The following is a 17,293-nucleotide window of genomic DNA, read 5'->3' as shown; positions in this document are numbered from 1 at the left end:
AGTGAAGAGCCTGATGCGAGACTTGAACTCATGAACCGTGAGATCATCACCTGAGCCAAAATTAAGAGTCAGACACTTAATGACTGAGCCACCCTGGTACCCCTACCCCCACCCGCAAGTGATCTCTTTTAAATGCGAGTCAGATCATGTCACTCCTGTGTGCAGAACCAACATTGCCTTCACATCTCACTGAGAAAAATAAGCAAAGTTCTTACAATGCTCTCTAAGACCTTCCATAATTGGTCCCCTCATTAGCTCCTTCTTCTCATCTACTATTCTTCACTTTGTCACTGTGACCAACTTGCTGCTTTTGAATATACCAGGCTTGTAGCCAACCTATGGCATTTCTATTTTGGTGTTTTCTCTGTTTATAATTCGCTTTGTCTAAATACCTTTAAATGCCACTGCTGCTTCTTTTTGGTTTTGCTCAAATATTTTCTTTTTAGGCTTCTCCTAACTATTCTATTTAAAAGGACAATTCCCAGGGTTCCTGGCTGGCTCAGTCAGAAGAGCACACAACTCTTGATCTTGGGGTTGTGAGTTTGAGCCCCGCATTGGGTGTAGAGATTACCTAAATAAATAAAACTTTAAAAAAAACAACACAGGGGCACCTGGGTGGCTCAGTTGGTTAGGTGACCACCTTTGGCTCAGGTCATGATCTCACAGTTTGGGAGTTTGAGCCCTGCGTTGGGCTCTGTGCTGACAGCTCGGAGCCTGGAGCCTACTTCAGATTCTGTGTCTCTCTGTCTCTCTCCCTCTCCCCTGCTCATGCTCTATGTCTCTGTGTCTCTCAATAATAAATAAACGTTAAAAAAAAATTTAAAAAAAACATAAAATTGCAATTCCCTTGGCACTTGCTATCCCATTTCCAAGCTTTATTTTTCTCTTTAGAGCTTACTCTTATCTGGAATACTATATATTTCATTTGCATGTTCATTGACCACTTTCCCTGACTAGAATATAAACTCCTTGAGGAAAGGAAATTTTGGCCATTTTTTTTCACTGATGCTTTCCTAGAATATAACCTGGCACATATAAAGGCTCAATAGGTCAATTGAGCTGTTAAATCAAAAATACAGTGTTTGACAAGAACAGGAAACATGAACTTTCATAAGTTTTTTGGTGGGAATGGAAAGTGATTCATCTTATGTGGATTGCAAATATTTATACAATGCCTCTGACCCAGCATTTCTTAGAGGAATTTATTACAAAGATGCCTGCACATCTGTGCAAAGCTGAATATATAAAGATATTCATTCTAGAATTGTAGAAACCTGAAAACATCCTAAAAATTCACGAATATGGTATGAAAGTATGACATTTCCCCCACCACAAAATACTATGCCACCGTAAGAACAAGGAATATGTATTAATATGGGATGTCTCCTAAGAAATAATAGTAAAAAATAAGATGCTTTATATTAAAATTTGTGAAAAATAAAGATAAGGGGCCTTATATACATAGATATGTTGGTATAGTCATAGAATTACTCAAAGTAGTTTACATAAGAAACTAGCCACAGTAGATACATGTAGAGAAGAGAAATAGTGAAAGGGAGACTTCTTTTTTTTTCACTATAACCTTGTTTACATTTTTAAGATCAATGAGATGATTCCTTTAAAAACAACTGTGAAATGGGGCACCTGGGTTGCTCAGTCGCTTAGGAGTCTGACTTCAGCTCAGGTCATAATCTCATGGTTTGTGGGTTCAAGCCCCATGTGGGGCTCCATGATGATAGCTCAGAGCCTGGAGCCTGTTTCAGATTCTGTGTCTCCCTCTTTCTCAGCCCCTCCCCCTGCTCATGCTCACTCTCTCCCTCTTTCAAAAATAAAAAAACATTAAAAAAATAAAAATAAAATAAAAACAATTGTGAGAAAAAAAAAAAAAGTTGACAGAAAGGAGAGCCAGGAGGAAAGTTACTAAGTTCCTAAGCTAGTAACTTTGAGAGGTGATGAAGGTTGCTGAAATAGGACTGTGAAATGCAGATGTAAAATATAACCCTGAAGCTTTTAGCAATGGAAAGATAGAAAGCAGAATGTAATAAAAAGAAACTGCAGTGTGCAACAATAATAGTTTCGAAAGATTGCAGATTTATGAAGGGCTGAGTGCATATGTAGACTCTCAAAATGAACAGAATATGGTCCTCTAGGATTACTTAAATAAAAGAGGGCACTGATAGAGGAACAATGAGGACAGAAGGGTTCATGTCAACTGAAACTCAAGGAGAGTAAGGCCTATGAAGGAAATCCTGAAAAACATTTCAGGGCCGTCAGCTCTCTCACTGAACATCTGCGTTCTGCCTTATTCCACTCACTCTCTTGTACAAAACCTCCTTTACCTTTCCTCTATTCACCACCCATGGCCTCTCTTCTTGTTCCAACTTAAAGATTTCATTCAGTTTGGTGATATGATAGTCCATATATAGGAAAATGACCTAAGACTTTAATTCAAGTACCATCCCCAAACTCAGACTGAGCCTGGGCCTTTCAGGACGTTGCCATATAAAGAGGAATGAAAGAAGTAACATTTTACCTTAAAGGTTGAGCATATACAATGATATAGCAGAGGATTGAGAATATCTGAAGCTTGCATCTCAAAGCTGAATCTACTATGCCGTGTAAAGGTTCTAAGTATTTCAGAAATGGAAAAGAGACAGCACTTTACTTTCAGAAATTGAATTATACAGAGAGCTATCCACGCCTAATATGGCTGTGTTGCTCTAGTTCTCCAGCATCACATTGCTGTACAGATTCCTCTGAACATCAATTAGTTTTTTATGTTTATTGATTTATTTTGAGAGAGAGATAAAGGCAGAGAGAGAATCCCAAGCAGGTTCCATGCTGTCAGCATAGAGCAAGACACAGGGCTTGATCTCATGAACCATGAGATCATGACCTGAGCTGAAATCAAGAGTCAGACGCTTAACCCACTGAGCCACCTATGCGCCCCCATCTGAACATCTTTAAGTTGTGGCTGATGCTCCTGTTTGAATTGAACAATCACGTCTCTGAGTGTTTACTCTACCAATGACTCCCAAAGAACAGAGAAGAGTAAATGTCTGGGGGCAAGATTGTGGACAAAACAGGTACCCCTATAGCAAAATGTACCTTGTTTAAAATGTCATACTGATTTGTTATTCTGTTCCAGAACAAATGTTTGGAATCTTAAGTGTTTATATAAGAATGCTGCAAGTTATTTATTATATAAATTATGTAGCTTTTCCCTCTTAAAATTGAAACTCCAGGAAGACATGCCCTTATTATTAGTTTGAACAGGAAATGAGGCTTGCAGGATTCAGATTCCTCCACCATCTCAGCCACCCATGCCGAGATGACCCACATTTAGGTGATCACACAAATACTCATACACTTACCCACAGACCCACACACAATCTTGCCCCACCACATGCACACAATTATTCCAACCTCACACGCCCATGATATGACCCTCTAGCCTCACGAAGTCACACATAGTCTTGATCCCACCACTCTGTTCACACTCACCAATTTTACTCACATGCAGTTTCTCTTACACTCAACTATCCTCCTCCAACCAGTCACATATGTAATCTCACCGCTGTCTCACACTTTCTTTGCCTACCTTCAAATACATAACCGGGCTTGAAGATTTCTCCCTTTCAAACTCCCCAGGCTGGTTTGGTCACAGATGCTCCCGTCCACATTCGGGTTCGTTCTCCCGGCTCCCCGACAAGTTCCGAAGCAGTCTGCCTCAAGAACATCTTGGTACTCAGGGCAAAGCAGAATTCTGAGCACCATCAGGGCACTTAAGTGTGGCCAGCTTCTAGAGGAGGCAGCTTAGGCAGCTTGGCCTGGTCCATCTGGCCATTGGCGAAGGCCAGGACTGGGATTCCCAGGATGCCTGAGAAGGATGCCTGTAGGACCCAGTATGTTACAGGTGAACTACCAAAGCTGGAGAGGGCCGCTCTGAGGGCTGTGTCAACGAAATATTGCACCAGACAAGTTAAACAGGTAAGGAAGACTTTATGAAAGATTGTTGCAATAGAGAGAGAGAGATTGAACTCAAGTCAGTATATAACATAGCAGGGATTTATATCCAATGCACCGCGTGAGGGAGTCAGTGGATAAATGATTACTAAGAGGAGCGTGGTTAAGTATCAAGGGCAGGGGGATTCTTGCTGAACTAGGGTCTGCAGATCAAGGACCAGCCATGGTCAACAGGAGTGCTCACAGGAGCCTGTCTACAGTTTGGTCGACGGAGTCCTTAGCTGACGCTCGCGGAAGCCCCCGGAGCGCGGCTCAGCGGGAAGGCCCAGTTTTGGCTAGGTCCGGGCTCCACGCCTCGGGGAAATTGGGATATATCCGGGCGACAGCTTTCCAGAAACCTGTCGCATTCTGTACTACATCTCCCAGAGGCCTCTAGGCTCGGTGCTCCCTCCCGCGAGAACTGGACCTTCTCCTGAGCAGTGGGCGGGATCTTCTGGCGGGTTGGAGCAAACGGCCCCAGGGCGCTGCGCGAGCTCCTGCGTTCGACTTGTTCCAAGTAGAGTAGAGAGGTACTACCTGTACCGAAGGAGGCGTAGGTGAGGTGGCCCGGAGCCCGGGATTGGGCCGGCGTGTCTGGAACCTCTGGCCTGTGCAGGGTGTGTGGGGAGCCAACTGAGAGGGGGAGATTGTGAGGAGGGTGTGTGTCTGAATGTGACTGTGTGCCAATGTGAGCGTGTACGGAACTGTGAGGGCGGGGAAGGGGGGCTTGATTTGCGGTTATGATTGTTCATGTGTAATGAGGTAATTGTGTGACCGGGTGTTTGCGCGTGTAGCGTTCTTTGACCGCGTTTGTAAAACTGGGTGTCTTCTTGTGTGTGTGTGTGTGTGTGTGTGTGTGTGTGTGTGTGTGTGTGTTTATGACCATTTGCTGAACTGTGGGTATGGGATGCCTTAACTGTGAGATCGGTGATTGTGTTTACCGAAGGTGTGTGTATTTGTGATATTATTAGTGTAGGGTGCGTGTGAATTCGTTATTGTCACTGTGTCCCCATGAAGTGTGGCAGTCGGAATGTGAGAGTGTGGGGTGCCTATGACTGCGATTGTGACTGTGTCTATTCCTGCAGTGTGTATGCTCGTGTGACCATGTGCAGCCAGTTGTGTTTAGGTTTGGGGTGCCTGTGTCCTCGTGGCGTGAGTGAGTTTGTGGCAATATGTGTCCGTATAGCACTGTAGTTGTGGGGCGCCTTTGTGTGCCTTTGTGACTCCAGCGCTCTGTTCCCAGGAGACCTCTGTGAGCTCAGGGACAGATTCTGCTCAGAACTACAGTCACCCTGCTCTTGTCTTGATGCTGGTGTTGAACAGGCACCCTAGCCTTGCCTGACCTACATGTATAGGTGACGGGTGGTTGGTTGACCTGGACTCCCAGAAGAGCCTGGTGTTTCCTGACTTCTTTCTTTTTCCCCAGCTCTGCTTTGCTTGCACAGACGCTTCCAGAGTGGAGGAAAGAATGGCTGTTGAAAATCCACAAGGCTCCTGCAAGGTAGTTTGTTGTGTTGTTTCCCCTTTTTCCCTGGAATCCCCTTTTCTTTGTCAGGACTTGACTTGCTTTCCTCCTCTTGAAAATTCTTGTCCATCAGGTGACTTGATCCCTGGAATTTCCCCTTTGATAAAATGTGAGTGACTGCACACCCTAACCCCTCACACACCTGATTTTCTCTTACTAAGTTGTCAAATGGTTTAATTTTCCTTTATGCTGTCTTAAAAAAAAAATACTGTTTCCTCCTACTTGTAAAAGTAAAATATGATTATTTTAAACAATTTCAGAAGTACATCTTTTGAAGAAAATGTCCATTCCCGGTTAAAAATCAATGCTTACTTTTTTGTATTTTCTCCCCACTGTGTTTTATGTACATATATAAAATGTGATTTTTAAAAATTGAATTCATTCAGCATTTACCGTTATGGCCTACATTTTTTACATAAAATTAAATTTAAGTTTTTTCCCACATGATTTAATATTTGAAACATTTTTAGAAGTGCGTATTTTTTTTGAATGCCTCTGGCTTATTTTTTTTGCTCTTAAATTAGATACAGAAATAGCATATCCTACTTATTTGTATTGTTTAATATATAATTGTAAAGACTCATGTAGGGAGTACCTAAGAAATAAAATACAACTATCTCTAAAGAAACCTCTAATGTACCCCTCCACAATCACAAATAACTGTGCTCCTCTGGTGATAACCACTGTGATGTTTTCTTTGCCTTACATTAGAATTTTAGTACCTATGTATGCATTCCAAAATCATATAGGTTTAGTTTATGTCTGTTTTCTCTCTTTGTATGAGTAGACATTCTTTTGTGTTTTTTTTTAATAAAAAAATGTGAGCTTCATTCATGTTTCCTGTAACTACAGTTAATTTTTTCCATTTTTTCCATTGCTATATATATATATATATATATATATATATATATATATATATATTATCTTGTATGATAGCATCACAATTTACTATTTATCCTTTCTGTTTTTCATGGATATTTGACTTCCAGTTTTTGGTCATAACAAGCATTGTGACCACTAGTATTTTGTGCACATATTTTGGTACACATGTGCTTGCATTTCTTTAGCATATATACTAAAATTATGATTAAGTTGCTGAGGGATAGAAATTGTACATCTTCAGTTTTACTAGACAACGTCAAACTGTTCTCTAAAGATACTGTGCAAGTGTTTTACTTGTATCAGCAGTTCACAAAGGTTCCTTTTGCTCTACATCCATGCCAGCCCTTGGCATCATCATACTTTTAAATTTTTGACAGTTTGGTGGTTGTCTAATGTTATCACATTTAATTGATAGTTCCTTTATTATCAATGAAATGTAACACCAATTCTTGCCCACCTGGGCGTCCTTTTTTGTAAAATGCTTGTTCAAATGTTTTGCCAAATTTTAATTGGGTGGTTTTTCTCTGATTATAGCAATTGATTTGTGTGTGTGTGTGTGTGTGTGTGTGTGTGTGTGTGTGTATCTTTTGTATAATAGTGACTAAATATTTTCTTCTGCTCTGACTTAGTTTTTCATTCTGGTGCCTTTTGATGAATATAGAGGTTCTGGTGCCTTTTGATGAATATAGAGGTTCTGGATTTAAATGTAAGGAATCTTGGGGCACCTGGGTGGCTCAGTCGGTTAAGCGTCCGACTTCAGCTCAAGTCAGGATCTCGCGGTCTGTGAGTTCGAGCCCCGCGTCGGGCTCTGGGCTGACAGCTCAGAGCCTGGAGCCTGTTTCAGATTCTGAGTCTCCCTCTCTCTCTGCCCCTCCCCCGTTCATGCTCTGTCTCTCTCTGTCCCAAAAATAAATAAACGTTAAAAAAAAAATTTAAAAAAAATGTAAGGAATCTTTTTTCGTAGTTCTTGTTTAAGAAATTTTCTGCTATGTAGAGGTAATGAAGATTTTCTCATGTTCTCTTCTAAAAGCTTTCTAGCCGTTGGTTTAAACATGTAGGTCTTTACACTACCTGGAATTGATTCCTGTAGGTAGTGATTTAATTTCATTTTATCCCCCATGTGGGTATCCAATTGTTCCAGTATCATTTATTGAAAAGTTCATCTTTCTACACTGATTGACAATACCATTTTAGTAAGAAAAATCAAGTGACCACCTATGTCTACATGTATTTTGGGAGATTATATTCTGTTCCATTGCTCTATTTTTCTCTCCTTGCAGCAATATCATGCTATCTTATTCGCTGTAACTTTATAATATTTAGAGCAAGTCCTCTTTTGTTCCTCAAGAGTGTCTTGGCTGTTTGTGTTCTTATGCATTTCCGTATAAATTTTTGAAATACCTTGGTTGCACTCAGGCATCTTTTGTGATTTAGATTGAATTGCATTGTATCTATAATTGTATAAATAGTAATTTGGGGAATCTTGGGGTGACTGGATGGCTCAGTCAGTTAAATGTCCAACTCTTGATTTTGGCTCAGGTCATGATCTCATGGTTTGTGAGATTGCACCCCCCGTTCAGTAGTGTACTGACAGTGTGGAGCCTGGTTGAGATTCTCTCTCTCCCTCTCTCTGCCCTTTCCCCCACACGTACTCTCCCTCTCTCTTAAAATAAAGACATTTTAAGTTTTTTAATGTTTATTTTTGAGGGAGAGCGAGCGAGCAAGGGAGGGGCAGAGAGAGATGGAGACACAGAATCTGAAGCTGTCTCCAGGCTCTGAGTTGTCAGCACAGAGCCCAATGCAGGGCTCAAACCCATAACCCATGAGATCATGACTTGAGCCAAAGTTGGATGCTTAACTGACTGAGGCACCCAGGCACCCCAAGACATTTTTTAAAATCTTAAAAAAAAAAAAAAGAAATTTGGGGAATCTTCTAATAATACAAGCCTCTCAATTGACTTAGGTCTTCTTATTGTTTCTCAACAAGGTCTTGCTTATCTCCTGTAAATATTCCCAGGCAATTAGGAATCATATAATCCATTCTACAGTATTTCCTTTTTGCATTGAGTGCCAGGAATCTGAGCACTTCAAATAATGGTCAATCCTAGTAATAATTTTAGCCTGGGTTTTTGATATTGAGTACCTATTACCTATGACCTTTGTATATTATTAAAACATTTTTTTTCTTTAATTCTTATTCTCCTCAAATACATTTTTGAAACTGGGGACATTGGGTCGTCTATGTGGCTCAGTCGGTTAAGCATCTGACTTTGGCTCAGGTCATGATTTCACGGTTCACCGGTTCGAGCCTTGGCATTGGGCTCTGTGCTGACAGCTCAGACCCTGGAGCCTGCTTCAGATCCTGTAGATCCTGAAGGCTCCAGTTGCTTCAGATTCTGTGTCTGAAGCAGGCTCCACTTGCTTCAGATTCTGTGTCTCCCTGTCTGTCTATGTCCCTCCCCCACTCGTGCTCGCGCTCTGTCTCTTAAAAATAAATAAAAACATTAAAAAAAGAGAGAGAAAGGAAGTAGGGATATAAAAATTAGGAAGGGGGCGCCTGGCTGGCTCAGTCAGTGGAGCATGCAACTCTTGATCTCAGAGCTATGAGTTTGAGCCCACGTTGGGTGTGGAAATTACTTAAAAATAAAATCTTAAAAAAAGTAGGTATAGACTTAGATACAGACAGATGCTTACTGTCTAATATTTTTATTTTAATAACATTTTGGTCCAATCAATTCTGTTTTTTATGGTACTTTTACTGTTCTCTTCATATTATGTTTTATAACTGCCCTTACCTCTTCCCACTACCCTCCACTATCCTTTGTCAGGTAGTTTCTGCCTCTGCATCTTTGCCATCTATTCTCACTAACTGTTTAGTTTAAATATTGGCTCCTTCAGGAAAAGAAAGAAACACCATATCTCAGATTATTTTACCTATGCTATTCTCTCAATAACACGGTGTAAAAAGTATGGGCTCTGGTATCAGATGTAGTTTCTGATCTCAGCTGCACCACCTGTGAGCTGTTTAACCTGCAAATGAGAGGCTCTCATTCTCACTCAGTGTTGAGAATGAAATCAGATATGTGTGGAACACTTGGTACACATCAGAAGTTCGGTAAATGTTAGCTCCCTTTCTCTATTTCTCATTCTTGGGAACTTTATATCAATTACAGTTTAAAGCCCTTAACTAAAGGCCTTTTGGTGGTTCCCAAAGGATCTTTTATTTTAAATTGAGGTATAATTGACATGTAACATTATATTAGTTTCAGATGTACAACATAGTGTATTGGTATTTGTATATATCTTGAAATGACCTCATAGTAAGTCTAGTTAATATCATCACCGTACATAATTTTTTCCTGTGATGAAGAGTTTTAAGATTTACGCTACTAGCAGCTTTTAAATATGCAATACAGTATTATTAACCGCCCATGACTTATTTCTTTTACGACTGGAAGTTTGCACCTCTTGAGCCCCTTTTTCCCATTTCACACCCCCCACCCCTGGTCTCTGGCAACTATCAACTATTTTCTGTGTCTACAAGCTTGGCCTTTATTCAGATTCCATATGTAAGTGAGGGGGTGCCTGGGTGGGTCAGTCAGTTAAGTGTCTGACTTTGACTCAGGTCATGATCTCCCGGTTCATGAGTTCAAGCCCCACATCAGGCTCTCTGCTGTCAGCATGGAGCCTGCTTCTGATCCTCTGTCCGTGCCCCCTGCCCCTCCCCCACTCACACACTCTCAAAAATAAACAAACATTAAAAAAAATAAATTCCACATGTAAGGGAAAGTATATGGTATTTATTTTGTCTGACTTACTTCACTTAGGATGATGACCTTGAGGTCCATCCATGTTGTCATAGATGGCAAGATTTCACTCATTTTTATGACCGAATAATAATATAAAATCTCTTTATTCATCCATCATGGGTCACTCAGATTGTAAACAATCTTGGCTATTGTAAACAATACTGCAGTGAACATGGTCTCATATGTCTTTCTGAATTAGTGTTTTCATTTTCTTTGGATACTCAGAAGTGGAATTGCTGGTTCATATGGGAATTCTGTTTTTAATTTTTTGAGTCCTTACTGTTTTCTATAGTGGCTACACCAATTTACATTCCTACCAATAGTGTATAAGTGTTCCTTCCCTTTTCTCCGTATCTTCCTCAATATGTTATTCCTTGTCTTTTTGATAATAGCCATGCTAACAATTGTGAGATGATATCTCACTGTAGTTTTGATTTGCATTTCCCTGATGGTTAGTGATGTTGAGTATCATTTCATGTACCTGTTGGCCATCTGTATGTCTTCTTTGGAGAAATGTCTATTCCGATTCTCTTCCCATTTTTAAAATCAAATAGGTTCTTTGCTATTGAGTTATACTTTCTTTATATATTTTGGATATTATCATATACCCTTGTCAGATGTATGATTTGCAAATATTTTCTCCCCTTTTTATTCTCCCCTTTTTATTTCCTTTACTATTCAGAAGATTTTTTTTTGTTTGATATAGTCCACTTTTTATTTTATTTTATTTATTTATTTTTTTTTTAAATTTTTTTTTTCTACGTTTTTTTTTTATTTATTTTTTTTATTTTTGGGACAGAGAGAGACAGAGCATGAACGGGGGAGGAGCAGAGAGAGAGGGAGACACAGAATCAGAAACAGGCTCCAGGCTCCGAGCCATCAGCCCAGAGCCCGACATGGGGCTCGAACTCACAGACCGCGAGATCGTGACCTGGCTGAAGTCGGACGCTTAACCGACTGCGCCACCCAGGCGCCCCTATAGTCCACTTTTTAAAAAATATTTAGAGAGAGAGAGAGAGTGTGTGTGTGTGTGTGCGCACTCTCATGCGCGAATGGGGGAGAGGCAGAGGCAGAGAGAATCCCAAGCAAGCTCCATGCTCATTGCAGAGCCTGACATGGGGTTTGACCCCACGAACTGTGAGATTATGACCTGAGCTGAAATCAAGAGTCAGACCCTTAACCTGAGGCACCCAGGTGCCCGTCCACTTGTTTATTTTTGCTTTTGTTGCCTTTGCTTATGGGGTTATATCCAAAAAATAACATCTAGGACCAATGTCAAGGAGCTAACAGCCTCTGTTTTCTTCTAGGAGTTTTATGGTTTCAGGTTTTACATTCCAGTAAAATAATTTTGAATTAATTTTTTATATGGTGTTAAGATAGTAATCTAGTTTCACTCTTTCCATGTGGCTGTCTAGTTTTTCCAACACCATTTATTAAAGAGACTGTCCTTTCCTTTTTGTATATATTTGGATCCTATGTTGTAAACTTATTGACCATAGTTTATTTTTGGGTTTCTGGTACATAGGTTTATTTCTGGGTCTCTATTCTGTTCCATTGATCTGTGTGTCTGTTTTTATGCCAATACCATACTTTTTTGATTACTATATCAAAACAATCATATACAGTACTTTAAAATCCGGGAGCATGATGTATCCAGCCTTATTCTCCGAAGGATTTTACAGGCAAATTTTGCTCCCCAAATGCCTTGTAAATCATTGAGAGCCAGGATTATGCATTTCAATTCTCTTATATACATAACTTTTAATCCATTTTAAGTTTGTTTTGCTGTGTATTGAGGATCTAAATTCAATTATTTTTCACTTACTCAGTATTGTTCCAGTGTCTTTTATCCAGTAATAATTTATTTCCTTTTCCATTACTTTGCATTACCTTCTTGGTGTTATATTATTTAAATAGGCTGTATCCTCTATTTGAAAGTTTTTTAATTTAAAATTTAAAAAACTGTACTTGTACCTATGCCATGTTTAGATCATTTCCTTTTACAAATCTTTGAATACCGATCAAATATGTCACTTTTTTCTGAAGATAGCTGTATTCTCTGTTCCTTTCATTACAAAATAATTATTACAACAAATTTAGAAAATGCAGAGAAGCAGAAATAAAAAAAACAAAGGTCATCTGTAGTCCTACCAATTAAAGATTGCTGTCACATTGTTAGAGCAAATACTTAGAATTCTTTTTTTAATGTGATCATACTATGGTCACTGACCTTTAACCCATGTTTATCATGCCTAAGTACCTTAGGAATAGCTGTCGTGTTTTTACACATTTATCTTTGTCGTGAGTTGTAATGGTCTGATAGTGTTACCATTTTATCAAGCCTCTTTTGTTGAATGTGGTTTGCTTATAAACTGTTGCCTTTGTAAACAAGTATCCTCTTAGACTGAATGGCTAAAATTTTTAACTTTTATTTTTAGTTAAGTAATAATTATATATATATAGTCAATGAATATATCTTTTTATACAAATAATTTATATGTTATGGAGGAGCTCAAGTTCCATGTGACCACAGTCTCCAATCCCAGTTGTATACCCAAAGTTCCCAAAAGTAGCTACTGTTAAAAATTATTTATCCTTTTTACCTTTATCCTATACATTTAGATATATGGATACATGTATGTGGTAATGTTTTGTCACTTAAAAGTGTATCTATATGAAAAGAATTATAAGTATATCCTGCAAAATGTGGAAAGTAACTGCATTATAGAATTGGTCCAAGGTTTAAGTTGGTTCATGTAAAATCCTTAGAACAGGATTCTTAGCACATTCACTCAAAACTTCCACTTAGTGTAAGTTGTTTGGTAATTATTGTTACTAGTTTGAAATTTGCTTTATTATTCTGTGTGGAGAATTGTTCACATAAGTATAGAACTGTCTCACTTTAATTGCTTCACGTAAAGCCATATTTTGTAGTACTGTGGTATGTTTAATCATTCTTTAGTTTTTAAACATTTAGATTAAAAAAAATTTTTTTTCAACGTTTTTTATTTATTTTTGGGACAGAGAGAGACAGAGCATGAACGGGGGAGGGGCAGAGAGAGAAGGAGACACAGAATCGGAAACAGGCTCCAGGCTCCGAGCCATCAGCCCAGAGCCTGACGCGGGGCTCGAACTCACAGACCGCGAGATCGTGACCTGGCTGAAGTCGGACGCCCAACCGACTGCGCCACCCAGGCGCCCCAAACATTTAAATTTTATATAGTTATCACTGTGGCAAGCACTGTTCCAGTGAATATTTATGTACAGGCATTCTCTAAGGTATACACTAAGAGTAAAATTATGGGGACAATAGAGTACACATATTTTAAACTTCAGTAAATATTTCCAAGTTAAACTTCACAATAACTTGTTCACTTCACAGTACTCCTAGCTGTCTCTGACAGAACCTGTTTCTCCACTTCTAGTTAGTTTACTTATGGCTACATAAGGTGCAAAAAAGCACTTGCAACAAATAGGGACAGAGGATTAATGATTTCTTTTAATTTAATCTAGTTATTTTTAACCTTGGTTATTGATGTCTGGGTCCCACCCACAGCAATTCTGATTTTAATTCACCTGGGATATGACCTAGGCATCATCATTTTTAAAAAAGCACCGATGATTCTAGAATGCTATCCACAGTTGAGAACTAATGACTTAAAAGCTCATACAAGGTGACAAGAAAAACACTGAGATGCAATTTGTCTGCAGTGGGGTTCAAGCTCTAGAATTTTTTAAAAGCTACCCAATTGGGGTGCCTGGGTGGCTTAATTGGTTAAGCATCTGCCTTCAGCCCAGGTCATGATCTCACAGTTTGTGTTTGAGCCCTGTGTCCGGCTCTGTGCTGACAGCTCAGAGCCTGGAGCCTGCTTTGGATTCTGTGTCTCCCTCTCCCCCTCTCTCTCTCTCTGCCCCCTCCCCAGCTTGTGCTCTCTCTCTCTCTCTCTCTCTCTCTCTCTCTCTCAAAAATAAATAAACATTCTTAAAAAGCTACCCAATTGATTCTGATTGCAGTGAGAGTTAATCACTGACTTAGGCAAATCATGATTCATTTTCTAGAGCTGCTGGGTACTGTAGCTATCAAAAATAAAAACAAAACCAGTCTTGTAGCAAGGAAGTAGAGGAGGGATGATTTTGAAGGAGGCAGTCAACAATGCCTGCCATACCTGTGCTCTTGCCAGCAATTAATATGAAACTGTCATTGGTCATTTTAGCAGTGTTTTGGGAGAAAACCTAAAGCATATAGTATACACACATGCTTAATCAGCAGTCTTCATGTTTTTCAAAAGCAAGCCTTGAGTTTTGTGACTCTTACATACTTTATTAAATTTTTTGTAGTCTGTTTTTATCTTCATTAATCCTTTCCTGCTGTTTTTTGAGATTCTTTTGTTAGAATATTGGATTCTGATCAGTTTTATTTTATTTTTTAACGTTCAGTGTTACTAATTTTTATCTTTGTAATTTTCCCATGTCCAGGTTTTTTTTTTATATATATTGCTCTCCTTTTTACTTCATTTCTAGTATCTTGTATTTCTATTTAGTTTCATATTTAAGAATATGAGAATTATTGAGAATATTAATATTGAGAATAATAATATTGAGAATTATTAATAATATGTCTTGTTTGGGGTAACTTTTCCATTTTGATTAAATTTCAAACTTGTAGAAAAGTTACAAGAATAATACAAAGTAGTCTTGTGTACTCTTTACTCAGACTCACCAATAGTTTTATTTTGCCCTATCTACATTATCATTCCTATATGTGCTTGCAGTTCTCTCTATATATACATGTGCACACACACTTACACAATACACACATTTTACCTGAACTATTTAAGAATAAGTTGTGAATGTTTGCTTGTTTACTCTTAAACACATCAGTGTGTTATTTCCTCAGAACAAGAGCATTCTCTTATATAACCACAGTACACTTATTAAAGTAAGAAATTTTAGCAATTATGCAATACAGTTATTTAACAGTCTATATTCAAGATTTTTCACTAGTCCTAATTTCTTTGTAGCAACTCACCCTACCCTCATCCTCCATCCCCAGGCACTGTCCAGGATACAGTCTAGGATCACACATTGAATTATTGAATTTAATATCATGTCTTTTTTTAGTCTTCTTTACCTGGAAGAGTTTCTCTTTCTCTGTGTTTCATGACCTTGACATTTTTGAAGAGGGTAGGCAAGTTATTTTGTAAAATGTCCCTCAGTTAGGGTTTGTCTTATGGTTCCTAATACTTATATTCAGGTTATAAAATTTATGGCAGGAATACAACAAAAGTGATTGTATCCTTCTCAGTGCATCCTATCGGGATAAATCATGTTGACTTGTCCCGTATTTGGAGATGCTGACTTTGATAATTGGTTAAGGTAGTATCTACTATGTTTTTTCACTATAAAGGTAATAGTTGTCTCTGTAATGTTATGTTGCATATGGGAGATATGTTAAAAGTGTAAATGATTTTCCACAAACTTTTACACACTACTTCTAGCATCCATTGGTATTACTTTCTGGATCCATTATTACTATGATGCTTTCAAGATTTTTTTTGTTTTATTTGTTTTGTTTTGGTTTTTGGTTTTTTTACTTCCATCATTTTGTCTATATTAATTAATTGGCATTTTATCATAAAGAAGAGTGGTCCCTTCTTCACTACTTACTTATTCATTTGTTATGTCAGTATAAATTCATAGATTTTTATTTTGCTCAATGAGGTATAATCTTTTGCTATTTGGTCTGATACTCTAATTGTTCTGGATTTGGCCACCAGTAGCCTATTCAGGGTGACTTCTGCATCCTTTTAACTTTCTACATGATTCTTTGAGACTTTCCTTACTTTCTGGCACAACAAGTTGCAATAGGCTCGTATCCAGATACTCTCTTAGCTCCAGCCAGAATTGAACCATTTCTCTAAAGAGCCTGGTTCCTTGCAGTAAAGAATGTTTAGAAACCAAGATCTGGTTGCTAGGACTATAGTATTCATTCTAGTTTTATCCTGTTCCACATTTGTATCTTCCTTCTCCAATAATTAAAAACCTGACTCTCACATCCTCATTATATTTACTAATTTGTTCAATTCTAGAATATACAAAAATAGTTTCGGAACTGCTAACCTATACAATAACAAATATCAAATACTAAGTGTAGTTCAGTATTTGTTTATAGTTCTCTTTGTTTAGAGTAAGGATAATAGTTAAAATACTGTGTTCAAATTTACTTGGGTTCATTTTTTTTATTCCCTCCTTCAGTGCGCTTGTATTATTCATTTGAAATACATTTAGATTTATTTGTTCCTGTTTGTATGTGTTTGACTTTTCAAAAATTATCGGTTCATTCTGACTGATTTGATTATAGGAATTGGTAAAGCATTAACATGGTTCCAAAAGTTAAAACTATACAAAAAGGTACAGCTGGAACATGTCACTCTGCTCCCAGAACCCTTGTTTTAGTGAATATTATACACTGAATTGTGTCCCTCCAAAATTCATATGTAGAAGCACTAACTCCCAGTACCTTATAATGTGACTGTATTTGGAGATAGGTCTTTTAGAGAGATAATTAAGTTAAAATGAGGCTGTTAGGGGGGACTGTAAACCAACCTGACTGATACCCTTTTATGAGGGGAAATTTAGACACAAAAGGAGACATGGGGGATGCTCATGTACAGAGGAAAGACCATGTGAGGACAGTGAGAAGGTGGTTATTTGCAAACCAGGGAGAGAGGCTTCAAAAGAAGCCAAACTCTCCAACACCTTGTGCTTGGATTTCTAATCTTCAGAATTGTGAGCAAATAAATTTCTGTTGTTTATACCACCCAGTCTGTAGTATTTTGGTATGGAAGCCCTAGCAAACTAATAGTATGTTATTTCCTCCTGGCTCATAGCATAAATCTGTCTCCCTGGAACATATTGAGGTTGGACCCTTGTTATAGGTCTAATGGCAACAGAATGGTTCTGTTGTATCTTGAGGAGAATGAGCATGACCTTTTAAGTTACTGCTCCAGGTGATGCTATCATAGGATTTTCAATCAGAGGAAAGCTACTTTCCCAGACACTGGATTGCAAG

The 17,293-nt window shown here is 38.4% G+C and overlaps 2 protein-coding genes across 3 annotated transcripts in view; both read left to right on the top strand.

Annotated features, from left to right (window-relative positions):
- The first annotated feature begins 4,503 nt into the window (after positions 1 to 4,503).
- ZNF345 (zinc finger protein 345) overlaps positions 4,504 to 17,293 on the top strand; it is a 29,472-nt gene continuing 16,682 nt past the window's right edge. Inside the window, exons 1-2 of one of the 2 annotated variants that reach the window (XM_053906394.1) lie at positions 4,504 to 4,622; positions 5,432 to 5,506. The gene's annotated coding sequence lies outside the window, so the exon portion shown is untranslated. The remainder of the gene's footprint in view (positions 4,623 to 5,431; positions 5,507 to 17,293) is intronic. The other variant, XM_019423066.2, reaches the window with a different exon arrangement.
- The window catches only part of LOC109251436 (zinc finger protein 383), a 51,606-nt gene continuing 38,840 nt past the window's right edge, over positions 4,528 to 17,293 (top strand). The window contains 2 exon segments of the mRNA XM_019423063.2: positions 4,528 to 4,562; positions 5,432 to 5,506. Coding sequence (XP_019278608.2) covers positions 5,474 to 5,506 — 33 coding nt within the window. The 5' untranslated portion in view covers positions 4,528 to 4,562; positions 5,432 to 5,473.

Source organism: Panthera pardus, unplaced genomic scaffold (assembly GCF_024362965.1).
Source record: "Panthera pardus isolate Hobbes unplaced genomic scaffold, ASM2436296v1 HiC_scaffold_18, whole genome shotgun sequence".
In the NCBI taxonomy this organism is placed as follows: domain Eukaryota; kingdom Metazoa; phylum Chordata; class Mammalia; order Carnivora; family Felidae; genus Panthera; species Panthera pardus.
Note: the sequence above shows the minus strand (reverse complement) of the source record. Positions and strands in the feature narration are given on the sequence as shown.